The sequence below is a fragment of the Habropoda laboriosa genome, unplaced genomic scaffold (genome assembly GCF_001263275.1).
Source record: "Habropoda laboriosa isolate 0110345459 unplaced genomic scaffold, ASM126327v1 scaffold111, whole genome shotgun sequence".
Taxonomy (NCBI): domain Eukaryota; kingdom Metazoa; phylum Arthropoda; class Insecta; order Hymenoptera; family Apidae; genus Habropoda; species Habropoda laboriosa.
In genome coordinates this window covers 1,367,718-1,385,171 of record NW_017100293.1, presented here as the reverse complement: position 1 = coordinate 1,385,171, position 17,454 = coordinate 1,367,718, and the positions used below count along the sequence as shown (strand labels likewise).

At 38.6% G+C, this 17,454-nt stretch overlaps 2 protein-coding genes across 2 annotated transcripts; one reads left to right on the top strand and one right to left on the bottom strand.

Annotated features, from left to right (window-relative positions):
* Window positions 1–12,807: 12,807 nt before the first annotated feature.
* On the top strand, window positions 12,808–13,761 carry LOC108573836 (chymotrypsin inhibitor-like). Its single transcript, XM_017936313.1, has 3 exons — window positions 12,808–12,859; window positions 13,501–13,604; window positions 13,681–13,761. Exons 1-3 carry the CDS (start codon window positions 12,808–12,810, stop codon window positions 13,759–13,761), a joined length of 237 nt encoding a protein of 78 aa, XP_017791802.1.
* A 2,001-nt stretch (window positions 13,762–15,762) lies between these two features.
* On the bottom strand, window positions 15,763–17,028 carry LOC108573856 (chymotrypsin inhibitor-like). Its single transcript, XM_017936333.1, has 3 exons — window positions 16,823–17,028; window positions 16,052–16,167; window positions 15,763–15,953 (listed from the first exon to the last, which is right to left on the bottom strand). The coding sequence occupies exons 1-3, from the start codon at window positions 16,872–16,874 to the stop codon at window positions 15,873–15,875; spliced, it is 249 nt and encodes an 82-aa protein (XP_017791822.1). The 5' UTR covers window positions 16,875–17,028; the 3' UTR covers window positions 15,763–15,872.
* Window positions 17,029–17,454: the final 426 nt, after the last annotated feature.

Sequence of the window (17,454 nt, the reverse complement as noted above, 5' to 3'; positions counted from 1 at the left end):
TTTTTAGATGTAACAAATGAGTATCTTTGCTGTAAACGTTGGTGGTAGTGAAAGTTTTGAATTTTGAATTTTTGGCGTCATGAAATTTATGCGACACGCCATTCTCTTGATTTACAATATTGTTCTATTCTGTATTTTTAACGTTAATGCGTATTTTTGATATAAACCTTGATACCATTGTTGAAATTTTCAAATTTCAAATTTTTACCGCCCCAAAATTCTGCGTTATTAACGTCAATGCGTATTTTTGCCATAAACTTTGGTACCATTGTTGAAATTTTCAAATTTCGAATTTTTACCGCCCCAAAATTCTGCGTTATTAACGTCAATGCATATTTTTGCCATAAACCTTGGTATCATTGGTAAAATTTTCGAATTTTTACCGCCCCAAATTTCTGTGTTATTAACGCTAATGCGAATCTTTCTCATAAACCTTCATACCATTGGTAAAAATTTCGAATTTCAAATTTCAAATTTTTACCGCCCCAAAATTCTGCGTTATTAACGTTAAAGCGTATTTTTGCCATAAACTTTGGTACCATTAGTGTAATTTTCAAATTTCGAATTTCTACCGCCCTACAATTCTGCGTTTTTAACGTTAGTGCGTATTTTTGCCATAAACTTTGGTAATATTAGTGAAAGCTTCGAATTTTTAGTTTTCAGCGCCCCAAAATTTACGCGAGTTACCATTCTCTCCATTCATAATACTTTTCGATTCTGCGTTTTTAACGTTAATGCGTATTTTTGCCATAAACCTTGGTACCATTATTGAAATCTTCAAATTTCGAATTTTTACCGCCTTAAAATTCTGCGTTACTATCGTCAATGCGTATTTTTGCCATAAACCTTGGTACCATTATTGAAATCTTCAAGTTTCGAATTTTTACCGCCCAAAATTTCCACGACACACCATTCTCTTCGCTCAAAATATTTTCAATTCGACGTTTTTAACGTCATTACGTACTTTTGCCATAAACCTTGGTACCATTAGCGAAAGTTTCACATTCCGATTTTTTACCACTCCAAAATTCACACAACATACCACTCTCTTCCCTAGTTTTCATCTCCACAAAGAACGAATTTTTCGTAAAACATTTTCATACATCTAAGGATACCAAGCAGAACCATCGGGCGATAAACATCTACCATGCTGATACAGCCTTTTAATTACAATCAATACATTCACTTCTCGAGTATTCACATAAAGTTAATTCAGCGTGTTAGGTACGAGTTGCGTTTAGTATCACTCTTACGCAACAATTAATTTACGTAACACAGTGCTCTTTACTAATTTTCCTAGGAATCTCCTTAGCAATTTCAGACAACTGTTCATCTGCAACCGAACCGTGCAATAAAATTATTCTTAGAAATGCACGTAAATTCTTAGACGAATAAGCGTCGCGTAATTCATACAGCTTCTCGTTAAATCTTCTAATAACGAGGCACGCTTATATTGGAGATTATACTCAAGACACGATGAAAGTATTACATTTCTAATTGTTGGATTATAAAGAGAAATGAGTATGTGTCTGTGTAATAGTAACGGCAAAAATAATCAACATACTGAGACAGATTAATATAAATATATATATATATCTCAGTGTCTTGTCTATGTTTGTTTGATCGCATAGCGACGTGCCTTCCTCGCGTATCAGAATAAAGAAGATTTATAATTAAAACAATATCTTTTATTTATTACCATAATTCTAACACTAATCAATTCACAATTTACCATAAAAGTAAAGTGTCCTCATGGATCATCGTGGATCACTTTATCAGGGTTTGTGAAACGCTCTGATAATGACAACACATTGTGTTACATCGGTTGGCTGAGTTAACCCTTTACCTTACAATTTTTTAATCGAAGATTCAAGGCTTTCACGGCCCGGAGCGTAATTATTATCGAGATTTTTGGGTGTAAGCCGTGTCCTTATAGAAGCAATTGCAGCTCATTTCGTCAGTGTTCGTGATAATCTCGTCCTTGATAATTAGACTGCGGATTTATGGAAAATTTGAAGGCACGTAATAAACAAAAATACAAAAATCATCCAAAATATAGCACTCGTTGTAATATTTAGCGAATAAAGGAAAATAATGTTACTATCAAAAATATGTTAATTATGTTTTTTTTATTATTATCCACTTTAAACGACAATAAAAAATAATTTGTACAAAAAGCGTCGTCTTTGCTTCAGTTATGCTCCTTACTGTACATGTATATTCACAGAAACTTGAATTTGCATAAAAATCCGCAGTCTAACCCTGACGAAGTGAGTCGCTATCCTTTTCCCACAAGAGCACGTCTTACACCCGAGAACCTCCATAATAATCACACTCCAGCCCCTGAGAACCTTAAATCTTCGTTTAAAAAATCCCAAAGTAAAGGATTAACTCACCCAATAGACGTACCACAAGGTCCGCGCGACACTTACCTATTCCAAAGCGAACGAACGATACTCATCGGTGTCTCGTGCTTAACCCGAGCAGTCAGAACGACTGCGAATAAAGAGGAATTACCGAAAGAGCACGTAGGAAGGCCGTAAAACGTCCACCAAGCGTGAAAACTCCTTGCCTCGTGGCCAACGTTCTTTCTTTTCTTCTGGTTCGACGTGGCCGGAGTAGCTTCGGACGTTGCACCGTTAGATCCGGCCAATAAACATCGAACAGTTACGCTCGAGGCCTCGTTGCAATTTCTCCTTCGTTCATTTCCGACCACCTCGTGCACACAATGTCGCCACGCGCCACGTTCAACCAGGTGTATTCCATCGGCGTGTACCTTGCTGGAACGTTAATTATCTGGTAACAACCACGCTCTAACCGCCATTCTTCCGCTGTTCAATGTATACTTATGAAGCGTACGAGATTGTGCCTGCTGCCGCGCGTGTGTGTGTTTTTTTTTTCATATTTTTTGTTTCGTTTGTTCAAATTGAAACGGTGATTTACCTCTTTTGTGTTTGCTCTATCATTCGCGGGGCTTGTTTGCTCGAAACTCTCTCACAGTTCGCGGATTCGTTGGATTCGGGGTTAGGTAACAGAGGCTTTCGTTATTCGAAATGTTTGCTCGCCGCGGTTTCTATCCGATTTGCTTGGGCAAACAAAGTGTTATTGTAGAGTAGCTTTATTGAGAGATAAGGGTAGATAAAAGATTCTAAGCGATTGAGTACGCGTGATCGTCGACTTAGCGATCAGTTGCTGTTATGTAAATGAAATATGTGTAAGAATACGGTTTTTGTTTTATGGAGAATTTTTATTCGCTTATACACTTTAGTAGACAGTTCTGGGAAGTATCGAAGATTGCAGTTTAGAAAAGTTTGATGGTAACTGTTCTTTTATCAGCGACAAAATTGTAGAACAGTTGCTGTTAATCAACGAAGATAGAAAGCAGTAAGAAGTAACTGAAGTGATTGCGATTTTAATTGCAGGAATTAGTTTCATATTACTTATTCAAAATTGTTAGCTGTAATATTAGATACGGAGTAAAATGACTCCTGGAGAGAAATTTAGCGAGAGTGAAATCAAAGTTAGATTATGGTCAAGATGTGATAAATTAAATGCAATTTAACTAAATTCCACGCTTCGCCTATTACACTTCTCTTTTCGTCCCAAATTTGTTCAATCCGAAAATTTTCGGCTGAGCAAAAGTAGCATGAAATCGTACATAAAATAAACTAAATAAAACTTAGATTATGGTCAAGATGTGACAAAAGACGATCCACTCAAATTAAATACAACTTAATTATACTTCTTTTCGCCCCAAATTCGTTCAATCCGAAAATTTTCGGCTGAGCAAGAGTAGCATAAAATGGTACATAAAATAAACTAAATAAAACTTAGATTATGGTCAAGATGTGACAAATTAAATGCAATTTAACTAAATTCCAGGCTTCGCCTATTACACTTCTCTTTTCGTCCCAAATTTATTCAATTCGAAAATTTTTGGCTGAGCAAAAGTAGCATGAAATCGTTCATAAAACAAACTAAATAAAACTTAGATTATGGTCAAGATGTGACAAATTAAATGCAATTTAACTAAATTCCAGGCTTCGCCTATTACACTTCTCTTTTCGTCCCAAGTTTGTTCAATTCGAAAATTTTCTTCTGAGCAAAAGTAGCATGAAATCGTACATAAAACAAACTAAATAAAACTTAGATTATGGTCAAGATGTGACAAAAGACGATTCACTCAAATTAAATACAACTTAATTATACTTCTTTTCGCCCCAAATTCGTTCAATCCGAAAATTTTCGGCTGAGCAAAAGTAGCATAAAATGGCACATAAAACAAACTAAATAAAACTTAGATTATGTTCAAGATGTGACAAAAGACATATCATATTTCTCCTTCCGTCCGAAATTCGTTGGAACCGAAAAATTTTCGGCCGAGCAAAAGTAGCGTGACAGAAAATTCCGTCGGAATTTTTCGATGCAACTTTGTCGAGTGTCTGGAGGTGAGCGTGACGCCGAGGTTCGGTGGAAAAATTGGCGGATCCCGTACGATGGCTTGGAAGAGAGTCGTCGCCAGGTACGTTGGCCTTTCTCTCTCTTGGCGCGCGAATTCATTTGGCGAACCGTTCCACTTGGCGTAAAGCAGCAGGGAATAGAAGTGTTTACCGCGGCGTGCACTCGCCGCCGCGCTCTCCCCGATGCAATCGCGCGCGTACACGCGCGTACTGGCACGTATTTTGCCGCGACGCGAACCACGTGCATCCTTGAGCCGCTTCGAGGTTCGTGAACCCGCCTCTCGCGCCGCTGTAGCCGCGAATCGAGCTGATCTGCACGGTAGAATGTTAGATTAGTTCTTGTTTCTAACCGTGCAAATTAACCCTTTCAATATTCTGTTCTTACCCTTTCTAACCAGATTCCCTCGTTTCTCGTGTGTTACGTGGATCCTACGAATTGATACTTGTTTATTTCTTATATATTGTGCGCAGTGACTGTTGACAATAATCAGGGAAAACAGACATTTTTTTTTATTACCATTAATGAAAATATTGTGCATGGGATTGCAAATGTAACTCTGAAAATTCGCATCCCTTTGAAGCTGGTGAAACGGAGTGTTCTCCACGCCCACAAAGAAGAGAAATTTTAATTTTTTAATTTCTAGAAATTTTTATTTATTTTCGATTGTCATTGATAGAAATATTGTGCAAGGGATTGCAAATATATCTCTGAAAATTCGCATCCCTTAAAAGTAGGTGAAAGGGAACGTTCTCTACGCTCGCAAAGGAAAGAAATTTTCATTTATTTTCGATTGTCATTGATAAAAATGTTGTGCAAGGGATTGCAAATATCTCTGAAAGTTGGTGAAAGAGAACGTTTTCTGTGCGTACAGAGAAAAAATGCAAATGAGGACACTGATAAGTGCCAATCACACGTACTAATTCACCCAGGAAGCTATGAACTCTAGAATTATTTCAATATAAATTGAATAAAATATTAAAACTTGAATATTCCACAAATTCCACGCAACAGTTAAAATCTCATATTGCTCCAAAGAGTTACAAACTAATTTTACTAAAAATTCCTAAGTTGCACACGTTGCAGCTATCAGTTACCATTCTCGATTAAAGATCCACTATGAAATCTCGCCCACATATGAAATTTTTCGCCCTCTCCTGACAATCACTCTTTCGCGAGAAACGTCGAGAAGGGTACTGGTAAAAGCAATCGTCGAATCTCCGCCGTGTATTCCCTCTGCCAATCCAATTTCCCAAATGCTTTAATTCGTTCAAAGGCAACAGCGAATATACACCAGGACCACATCCAAGTTCCTCGTGAAAGCAACGAGTAGAGCCCCTGTCCTATGTGGCCTCGTGCACCGGTGTTTCCCTGGCAACCATAAACAGGCAGCGCCTGATGTTTCAGCTGGTACAGGTGAGGTGCGTGTAACCCTTTCGCTGGACTCAACCCTCGTGTACTCTCTTTTTTCTTTTCTTTTTTACGGATTAATTTCCAGTAGAGCCGGACAGACACGCGTGGTAGAACGAGTTACCGTGTATTTTTCGTTATAATTTCGACGTATCGAACGCGTACCGTCGTGGGCAACCGGGAGCAATCTTGGTAATGGAGAGGAATCTGTCCCGTGACTTCTTTTCGCCGTGGAAGATTGGACGGGGGACGATTAAATGACGATCGAAGCTAGGAAAATGAAGGAAAACGGACAGTGGCCATTTCGGGTATTAGGTCGAGGGACGAGGGATTTGATTAGGGTGGAGTCTTTCTTTGAGAGCTTCTTAATGCATCGTTAAGGCATGAAATGTTTAACGATAGCTGAGTATCGAGATTTCGAAGATTTGCTAGATTGTTTCCACACTTGGTAGGCAAAATGTATCGTCTAATTTTTTTACCAATCTAAGCATTCCATAGACTCGAAAAAATTCTGGGATACTTAGCAAAGTCTCTACTATATCGTACAATTGTTCCTCAAGTCAAATATGTAAAACTTTCTTCAATAAAAATTCGTTTCGAAGAAGCAAAGAGTGAAATTTCGCCTGGGTCAGTAATGACCCAAACTACCTACAAAGCGTGAAAGAATTGTCTTCGTAGTCAGTTTGACTTCAAGTAAAAGTTACAGTACTCGTCCCTTCAATTCCTTTTCCCCGAAAAATAAAAAACTGTCCATAAGTGATGAGCGCGGTAATCGAGCGAGTCGACAAGCGCCCCGTTAAAAATGCAAAGAAATTATTAAGCGACCGTGAGCGAGTTGCGCGAGCGGATTGTATTAACATATATAGCGGGGGGAGGGTAAGGCAATTCTGGCTTTTATATACCTCGCCTCGTGCCCCTTATCTCTTAACAATCGTGTTTGCCTGAAGAACACTTGGCAGCTAATCGAAATGAACCGTGGAAGGAAGCGATAAGGCGAATAAAGGGGGGTTCGTTAACAGCGTGTTAACGCGAATAAACTGTTCACCGTGGAGCAGAGACACCGTTTCATCCGGGGAAAGTTGCTCGAACGGCATGAAATTCGACGGTTAATTTACGAACGACGCGAGCCTCGTTTAATTGAGATATAAATTGGCCGAATTCGCGACCCGAGTCACGTTTCAATTTCATTACGGAATTTCACAGCCGTGCACGCTGTCAAAAATGCCCGCCTACGTAACGACCTGTCACTCTTCCACATACAATTCGTACGATCACTTTTTATCTTTCTAATCGAGCGGAAAAATGCCTCTAAAAGTCGACAAAAGGAAAAAGAAATTCTATCTCGTCGAACAATAAAGTGAACAAAATCGAGGATACAAATTCCCCTTTTTCCTTGGAAAAGGACTGTTCTGCTGTTTTTATCGCTATTATTTCTCTCTCTCTTCGCAAACGGAATACGCTAAACAGATAGCTACACCGAGTGATATGCCGCTTCGTGATAAAGTCCCCGAAAAAATGGCAAGGGCGATCGCACGTACAGTTTCATAATCTAAAGTAGCATATTTACACCTTATTTGCCTGCTGGTATCGATTACTTAAGCGATTAACGAGCTTGTTTGTTCCTACAGAACTTAGCAACCACTTATCTGCATATCTTCGCCTTCGTAAATATTCAGTACTCTGGAACATTCTCCGAGCAGAAAAACGCCAATTTTTCTGCTTACCCTTAACGCAGGGGTTCCGAAAGTTTTGCCTAGATCGAATTGTAGATTCCGAAACATTTGCCGGGCCATTAAGACAATTACGACCATCGGCCGTTAAGACAATAAAATGTATATAATAACAAGGTATATTTCAACTGAACAATTTTCAGTTGGAATAGGATAAAGTTTATTTATTTTTTTGTAAAACTGTAAATTATCTCTGTAAATTGAAGATCGCGGGCCGCACTTTGGGAACCTCTGCCTTAACGCGTGTATCCACAAGGTACTTCTTCGAGCATTGATAATAACTATATCGCTTATTTATTTATTACTTATTTATTTTTAGGCTCGTGGCTATGAAAAGGACTTGGTTTACGGTACATTGTGTCCATGCATGCTCCATTTTGACTTGTCACTCGCACATTCTTTGGTTACCGGTTTACTAACTATTAGTATATTCTTATTACGGTACATTGTGTCCATGCATGCTCCATTTTGACTTGTCACTCGCACATTCTTTGGTTACCTATTTACTAACTATTAGTATATTCTTATTAACCCCTTAACTTGCACGCTCGAGTTAATTCGAGCGCGCTAAACAGGCCAAACTGTGCACACTCGAGATAATTCGAGCGGCGTTGTATTTGATGCTGCTATAATTTTTCACACTCGAATATATTCGAGAATTGAAAATAACAATGTGAAAGCTAAGAAAAAGAATCGTGTTATTGATATTTATCATTTACATAGGATTGTAAGCTATAATACTTATTTTAATAATTGCTACTCTCCTTCTCATACTGCATTCTTCTTTTTTCCTTCTATTTCTTCTTCTCTCTGGCTTTATCGCCGTTTTACCGTACAACAGCCCTCTCTTTTCCCTCTTCTTTTTTCTTCTTACGTATTCTACCTAACAATTTATGTAACCTTTTTGTTATTATTGTCTAAAGGCTATTTTCTTGCATTGTTTCCTATATTGACTCTCTGCGGTCCTATTGTCCATAAGCACACTGGTCGGAATTGTTTTTTGGTAGCGTGCGTTCAGTCAATTATTCCCCAAAAATCGCATAAATTTTATTCAAACGAGTGTATTTAAGCTGTGCGTATTATTTCCCCCCCGTATCTACAGGCAAAGGGACCACAGAGAGTTTAGAAGGTAAAGACTCCTTGTTCTAGAGTATTTCATTCCCAAGGTTCGACCGCAAAGAGTTAAATTGACAGTCACTTCTATTCCTCTTCAAAAAATATCATCTTTACCTCACAATCGGTCATTTAACCGGCCGAGATAAGAATTGGTATACGTAAAGTGCAAGTAAGTATATACGATTTACTGTAAATCCAACAAACAAAGCAAAAAAGCAGAACAACTTCGCGAAACTAAGAATTTTCCATCGTCAGCGTAGTCTCTCGACATCAGTGTACAGTTGGTCACCGTCGATCAGGCGCGTACCCTTCACCGATCGAGTCGCCAGATGGCAATTAAGCGCGTTCTCAGGCAATTAGACGTGGCTCGCGGATAATTAGAGCTAAAGGAACTCGTCGGTGATAGCGAGTGCACGGTTGGGTCGAGGCTACGAGAGTCATTATCTAATCGTTCGCTCGCTAATTCCCTATCTTATTTTCACCCAGGCAGACATCGTAGCTTCTAATCCTTGCATAATTTATTTACCGCGAGAATCAAGAGAGGGGCGTGTGTACGATGATCGAACAGTTGCCACACGCGCAGAGGATCGATCGGAGATATTCGCGATTGTGGACGTTGGACAGAGAGGCAAGGTTGAAGGCACTAGCGACTCATTGTCTGAGAGCGATCTCGGTTATTTTCAGCAAAGAGGGTGTCGTCTAGACACGAGATAGACGACGGTGGTCCCCAGCGAAAGATTTGCAACGTCCCCGGTTATGGAGCCTCTCGATTTCCATAAATCGCGCACTTAGATGGAGCCTGGACCGTTCGGAGCTTTATGTACCCGGCGGTCGACTAAATTTTCCAGCCGTAAATGGACCGTTAGAGGAGATACTTTTGTATCGAGACTATTTATCTGTATAAAGAGGACGTTGCGCGGCTTTGCTCTGTAGGTGAGGAATTCGTCGTTTTAACGGTGGCCCTTTCTCTGTCCCCGTTTTATCTGTTATCGCTCGGAAGATTGTTCCTGATACGTGTGCGTGTCACCTTCGAATTCACCACCGATGATTCCACGTGCGAAATAATTCTTCGAGTGAATTTTTTCGACGGGAGTATTGTAAGTTTTAACAGTGGAACTGGCAAATCCGTGAAAATGACGTGAGATTTCTTGCTTTAAATTAAAGAATTTTTTGTTAAGACGCTTTCGCTGTTTCGTTAGACTGGACTAGGTGAAGTTGCCATTTTTCTAGGTCGAAATTATAACGATGTACCTATTTTCAAAAATAATCAAATTTAAAGCAAAAATATTAAATGAAATAAATTCAAAGGTAAAAATAATGAATTTAAAAAAGTGAGAATCAGAACCCATAAGAACGATGGATTTCAGATTTCCTACTTCAAATTACAGAATTTATTAAGACGCTTTCGCCGTCTTATCAGGTTGTGCTAGATGAAATCGCCGTTTTTTTGCCGAACCTATTTCCAAAAATAATAATATATTAAATTAAATTAACTAAAAATCAAAAGTAATCGAAATCCATGAAAATGACGGATTTCAGTTTAAATTGCAGAAATTATTAAGACACTTTTGTTCAAGAATACGTACAGTGTCTCTTGTTGAAATGAAGAAATGATTATGCATGCGAATTTACGTTCCATTAACGATTGTAATTCTGAAGTTCTTTGTACAATCTTATCTAAATATACCAGGATTGAACTCGAGTTGTTCTGGTGTTAATCCTGTATTATCGATCGATTATTGAGTTTAACGAGCATTGCTTTTTCACGTGATTATTAATACAAATGATTGGAAGCAGCGGTTGGTTTATTTTAATCTAAGATCTGTCTTGAGAACGAAGAGGAGAAATAGAAAAGGGGACGATGATCGTTCGTCGGTACTAAAGAACCACCCCATACGTCATATAGAGAAGAGAATTCGGCAATATCTCGCTGTTCGATCGGGATATTCCATTCGCGTCCACAGGATTCATCGAGAAAAGTGTATTGTCCATGGGCTGTGCTCCGCCTTAGCCGGATGGAACGTATTGAACCAACCAGCCGGAAGGAAACTCGGTTTCAGCGGAATATGCCACGAATTTCGACTCACCTCCCTATGTTCCTTCCTCCAGAACCGACGATTGCCTTCTCCCCGAGGGCCCTCGAGAATCGTGCAGCAATCTCGATGCCTTGTCTCGGACTTTCTGAAAAACAGAATTTCCAGTGAAATTTCAGCGAAAGATTTGAGTATCTGTTTCTTATCGTATTTCGAAAAAATTGTTGCGAGAGTCTAAGAAATCGATACAGTTTTCACTGTTTGAGAGCACAACTCTCACACAGTTTCAGTGAAATTTCCGTGGAAGATTTGAGTATCTCTGTTTTACTATGTCTTGAAAAATTTCTTAGGAAAATTTAAGAAATTAACATTTACAGTTTTCACTGTTCGAGAGTCCCTAATTTCACGCGCACAACTTCAATCTCATCTCTGACCCAAATTCCAGTGAAATTTCCGTGAAAGATTTATTTCGAAAAATTTGTTACGAAAATCTAAGAAATTAATATCGAAAGTTTTCACTGTTCGAGAGCCCCTAATTTCACGCACTCAACTCTACACTTCATCTCTGATCTAAGTTTCCGTGAAAGAATCGAGCATCTCTCTTTTATCACATTTCGAAAAATTTGTTACGAAATTCTAAGAAACTGACACAATTTTCACTATTTGAAAGCCTCTAATTTCACGCGCGCAACTCTGCGCCTCATCTCTGATCCAAATTCCAGTGAAATTTCCGCAAAAGATTTGAGTATCTTTCTTTATCACATTTCGAAAAATTAATATCTACAATTTTCACTCTTCAAGAGTCCTCAATTTCACGCACGCAGCTCTGTACCTCATCCGTGACCAAAATTCCAAATAACCCACAACTAAAAATACCCACGAAAAAATCTAAAAAATCACACAATCGATTCTCCTTTACGATTGCTCGTACGAACCTCTAATTTTCACCGTTTCCACAATGTTCCACGTTGTTAAAAAGTTGTAACGAGCTGCTGATCGAAGCTCTCCGGTTCCGATTGTTCCCTCTGAAATTAAGTGAACAGGGGGGCAAGTTTTAATTGGACCGGTCGAATATTCACGGACGAACGATAATATTTCCAGCGGAATCAGCAACCAGTCCTACCCGATGTATACTCTGGTGGTTGGTTGGTTTGTTTGCTCGAGGCGTTAGTTACGCGAGAAAAGTCACATTTGCGGAGATTCGAAGCGCGATACCGATTAAACGCGGTCCTGTTTACCCGTCCACGTGTCGGATAGACAAGCTGCCTGGTACAGAGGGGCCAAGAGCAACCAGCCACTGTACGCAACATTAACTCGATAATTCACCATTCCCCCCTTGATAAATGCTCCTGCAACCGAACCTACTCGCTTGTTCTACGGGTCCACGGCCAACGGTTCCACGTTTCACCCGGTTTGTTAATAGCTAACTAATCGTTTCGACTCGTCTACCGGTCGCTGTTCGTTTTCGTTCAAAAATACACGATCAGCCAAAACTTTTCACCCGTTCTGCCAATTCATCGTCATTTCGCTACCGATTCTTTTCTTCCGCCTTTAAAATTAACGCTTTTACCTTCGTTACGACAGATTTCTGTAACAATGAGAGCGCGAAGCTTTTTCATCGATCCTTTTTTTTGTCTGAAAATTCTCGAATCAATGGCAACGCACAGTGGTTACAAATTTTTAGCCAGAAGTGTACCTGTACGCTGTCGCGGTCAAATTGGCTAACGAGAATTGGATCGCAGCTGGGATGGAGATGGCGATGAATTTTTTTTCAAATTTCCACGGTATTTTTCGTATTGGTTTTTCGTGCAGATCGATTCATTCCTTGTTCTCTCGTTTCTTCGATTAATTCGGTGAATATATTCGTCGGTTATCTGGCGATTAATTGTAACAGGTAACATGTCAGTTGACCAGGTGTGAAAAGTTAATACGATAAGGAGATAAAGAATTTTATCGAATTTCGATGAGATGATGGTTCGTATAAAAATGGGCTCGATTCGTGGTTCAATGTCATTAGTGATTTAGAAACTTCCATGACTCACAGGAGACAATCGTCGAAAATGTCTCGCACAGTCGTTCTTTGCCTGCTCGTTGCCGTTGTTTCCATTAATCGTGAGTACGGTAAATTCTCTACAAGCGTCAGTAAGTTTGGATTCTACAAGTGTCAGTATAGACGGTCCTACGCCTAGTTCTGTGTCATTGCTGCGCCCATGTTATCTCGCTCGCAGTCAGTCAAGCGTGTAACGCTACACCACTCGGTTTCCTTTACGAGATTTCACGGCTCGACAATTCATAATAGAAAAATATAATTTCTTTAATTTTACGTTTTTTTCTGATGAAAATGATATCAAACACGATATAATTTGAACAACATTTACTTATTAACACGTTCACTGTCTGGCGTAAGTAAATGTTGTTCAAATTACGTCGTGTTTGATGTCATTTTCATCAGAAAAATCTCATCGATATGTTAAGAAAAATTTCGGGATAAAAAAACGTAAAATTAAAAAAGTTGGTATTTAAATCGCTTGGTTGCCTCGACTCACGTTTCATCCTTATCTTTTATTCGCTGTCCTTGTCTACGTTCGGCAAACTACAAAGGAGGGCGCGAGGCACGAAAACGGTAGTCCCTGACTCTACAAGTGTCAGGTTTAGATTCCTTGAGGACTGACACTTGTGGAGAATTTACTGTATTTCACGAATAATCTTCTCCTCCTCGAGAAAATTCCAGGAAAAATTGATTTTTATTTCAGTGATCGATGCACAAATACTTTGCCCAAAAAACGAGGAGTTCAAGCTCTGTGGAACCGCTTGCGAGCCTAACTGTGCATATCCTCAGCTTCCACAATGCCTCGCTGTCAGTGTTTTTTGAAAAAATTGTCTCGAAGGTGGAATTTCACGAGGAACTAATTTAATTTATTTGGTAATTTTAGGTTTGTGTAACAGCTTGTCAGTGTCTTCCTGGATTTAAAAGGAACCATGCAAAGGAGTGTGTCTTGCCAAAGAACTGTTGAGATTGTCGATTTTATTTACCAAATCGTTCGTTGAGATTTAACCCTTTGCACTCTTTGAGGCGAGTAAGAAGCGACATTGTATTTACCATTAGAGGCAACTCTAAGGATATTTTCCAAGACAGCAGGTTTATGGACCTCCGCGAATTGTTCGCTACATGTGTAGTTTGAAAGAAGCAACTTCTAATAAAAATATTAGTTTAAAAAATTACATTAATTTTTGCTACTTCCTTAGAAATAAGGGCCTTCGAGTGCAAAGGGTTAGCACCTAAAGCGCCGCAATATTTACCAGTTTTGTAGAAACACGCACGTTTACAAAATCAAATAGAATAACTCTTGTAAAGCAGAAAATTTCTATTGACAAATTTTACATAGTGCTTATTACAGGCACAGCGACGATTTTTAGTCATATAAATATTCAGCCACTTGCTGTTCAAGGGATATAATACTTTTTCCGGAACAAACATGTAAAAACGCATTTAGGCATATTACGCCTTAACCCTTTCATTACTATCGGCGCACTTCCATCTTAATTCAATGCTTAATTTTATTCTTTACACGCTTTCATCTTAGTTTAATAAACCGAATTTTAAACCGATACGGTAAAATTAAGAAATTTTGCATGGGTGGTTAAAAATTTACCGTCAGTCATCCACGTCACGCCTTGAAATCTGCCGTAGCGAAAGGGTTAAAGCGGGTCCGGCGCTTAAAGTGTCAAGATTGAGAGTAGGGCGAAGAAATTTGGTGTTCGAGAAAGAATTGTAATCATGCGTGAAAGAAAAAAGAAATAATTATCATTTTCGATATAATCTTCTGTTTGATTTCCTTGAGCCATCCAGTCACTCTTGTGCGCGATAATGAAACAGAGTTTGCTCTAGTTAACGATCGATACGCGAACAAGGCGTGCGTTTTATCGATGATTCATACGGCCTGTTATCGGAGTTGAAGTCGTAGAATCGGCGAATCACCGGCGTCTCGGTAATAAATTCTGATTTTAACACCGGTATAGTAATGAATCCTGGAAATGTTCAGAATTGTGTGGATTACACGCTGCTTAGAGGATGATGAATCACGTTGGATCGGAGATTGACGTTTAATTTGCATCGTCTCGCTGGATGCTTTTGTGTGTCGCAGTAATTTGACGAGATTATAAATGATCGATGGAGTTCGATATTTTTCCTATTTTTAGATATCGAGGTATTGTGAATGGTATCTGTGGTACTTTTTGCGTAGGCAGTTTTAATTTGCGAGAAACAGTGCAATCGATGAATTTTTGTGAGTCGTCAGTTGTGAAGATGTTGATTGATAATGGAATTGAATTTCTATTTTGAAACTTGTGTTTAGCGAATTCTGCGTTTAAGATTGCTAGAGGAATTTTGAAGATTTTTAGGAAAATTTACGATTCCAAGATTCTCAGGGAAACTCTGAAGATTTTTAAGAAAATTTGAGATTCCAAGATTCTCAGAGAAACTCTGAAGATTTTTAAGAAAATTTGAGATTCCAAGATTCTCAGAGAAACTCTGAAGATTTTTAAGAAAATTTGAGATTCCAAGATTCTCAGAGAAACTCTGAAGATTTTTAAGAAAATTTGAGATTTCAAGATTCTCAGGGAAACTCTGAAGATTTTTAAGAAAATTTGAGATTCTAAGATTCTTAGAGAAACACTGAAAATTTCCAAGAAAATTCAAGATTCTCAGAGAAATCGGATATCAAATATTCCGATACAATTATACTCCCTGGACGTGTATTTTTATTTCCGAATTACTTTCTCTTCGAATTTCAATTAAACGAAGCTTATCGATCGAATTGTTTATTGTAATTCCTTCTCAAAATCTTCATTCCTCGAACATTAAAAGATTCGCTCGTTTTCACGGAATTTCCGAAGAATCTTATCTTAATTATTTAACGGTATAGAAATTCGTCTGCTTAATTAATCTCTCGAGAAGTTTGAATTAATAGTAGGTGAGGGGATCGAGGAAAGAAAAATATGATATACATGTTCCGACGTATCTTATATATTTAAAATCCGGCCAGACAACAAAGCTTGACAGAAGTAAGCCACAACAGAGTAGCGATGATCAGTCTTAAATTAGCAGTCCACATTGGTTCAGGTGTTAGCAGTCACGAGTCAAGACGCACTGATGGTCGTTGTTCCTCACGAATCCCGGTTTACACTGACAGCCGACCTGGCATCTCTGAAACGATCGAACAAATTGCGACGATTGTTGAAAATTAATCGACGAAAAAACATTGGAATCTGTCGAAAATCTGTTTAAATTTATCGGATACCAACCAGCACACAAACGGGACTAGCTTTCTTCTGGCAAGTGTCCACACACGGTGACCCACACGACTTGAACTCCTCGTTGGGACCACACTGCGTGTCTTCGGGGATGTTAGGGTATGCAGCTGAAATTATTCGGGAAATAATTCGGTACATCGACGGTGACAATTTGAAATTATGGTAATTACGGTTAATTTTGTGATAGAGGAGTTCTTTGGATAAAGAAAAAGATCGAAAAAATAAAGTTTAAACGAAAAGATTCATCTTTGACGAGAGATTGAAAAGAGAAATCGTGGTAATTGTGGTTAATTTTACGACAGAGGAATTATTTAATAAGGTCCAAGAATGATAAGTGGGAAGATGAAAAAGTTACAATTGAAAAAATTGAAAATTTACATTTCAGTCTTCAGATTAGCTTATCCTAGAGAAATTATGATAATTATGGTTATATTTCGTGATAGAGGAATAATCGAGGTAAAGAAAAAGATCGAAAAAGTCAAGTTTAAAAATGACAAGTGGGAAGACGAAAAAAATCACAATAGGAAAGATTGAAAATTTAGATTTCAGCCTTCAGATTATATTATGCCAGAGAAATCGTGGTAATTATGGTTAATTTTACGATAGAGGAATATGCCTCCATAAAGAAAAAGATCCAAAGAATAAAATTTCAAAATGACAACTAGCAAAAATTATAATTGGACAGACTGAGAATTTATTATAGTTTTCAGCGTTTGAAATTCTTAAGAGAAGTTCAACGAAAGATCTACTCTCGACACTTACCGGCATAGACGACTGCCACGACTAGTAAGAGAAGAACTGCTACACGAGCCATTGTCTTTGACGTTTGGTTGATAATTTCGTTACACTTCAACGAACACACACTTGGTTCTTTTGTCAGAATGAACTGATGCCTACCGCTGATCGCAGTCAGGCTTTTATACTTTTACATCGGAGCCTCCTCTTGACCAGTTTGTTCTTCAAATTTTCGCGAAATTCCCACCATCACTACCGTCGACTTAAGATTTCGACCAGACAGTTCACGGGGACTAGCAATCGACGAAGATTACCAGTATCGCCTTGTTTTTCTACTGGCAGTGGATAACATGTCGTGATGCAAGTACCACGCGATACTTCAACTCTCTTATCGGTAAACCTGTTCGATTGCAATAGACGCTGCACTCCTGAAGCATCTTCAATAAGAAATCGAAGCTTTTCTTTCTTTTTTGTTTGTTTGTCAGTTGCGTTTGAAGGATTTAGTTTGGTTTATTTTAACTTGTTTGTTTTTGTCGTGGTTGTATGATTGTAGTTTCGTTCTTGGAGGAGTTGCGTTTTTTGGGTAGTCTGGGTGATTCTAGTTTAGAGTGATTCTTTTATTGAGAAAGTTTTATGGCGGTCGTTTAGGTATTTTTGGA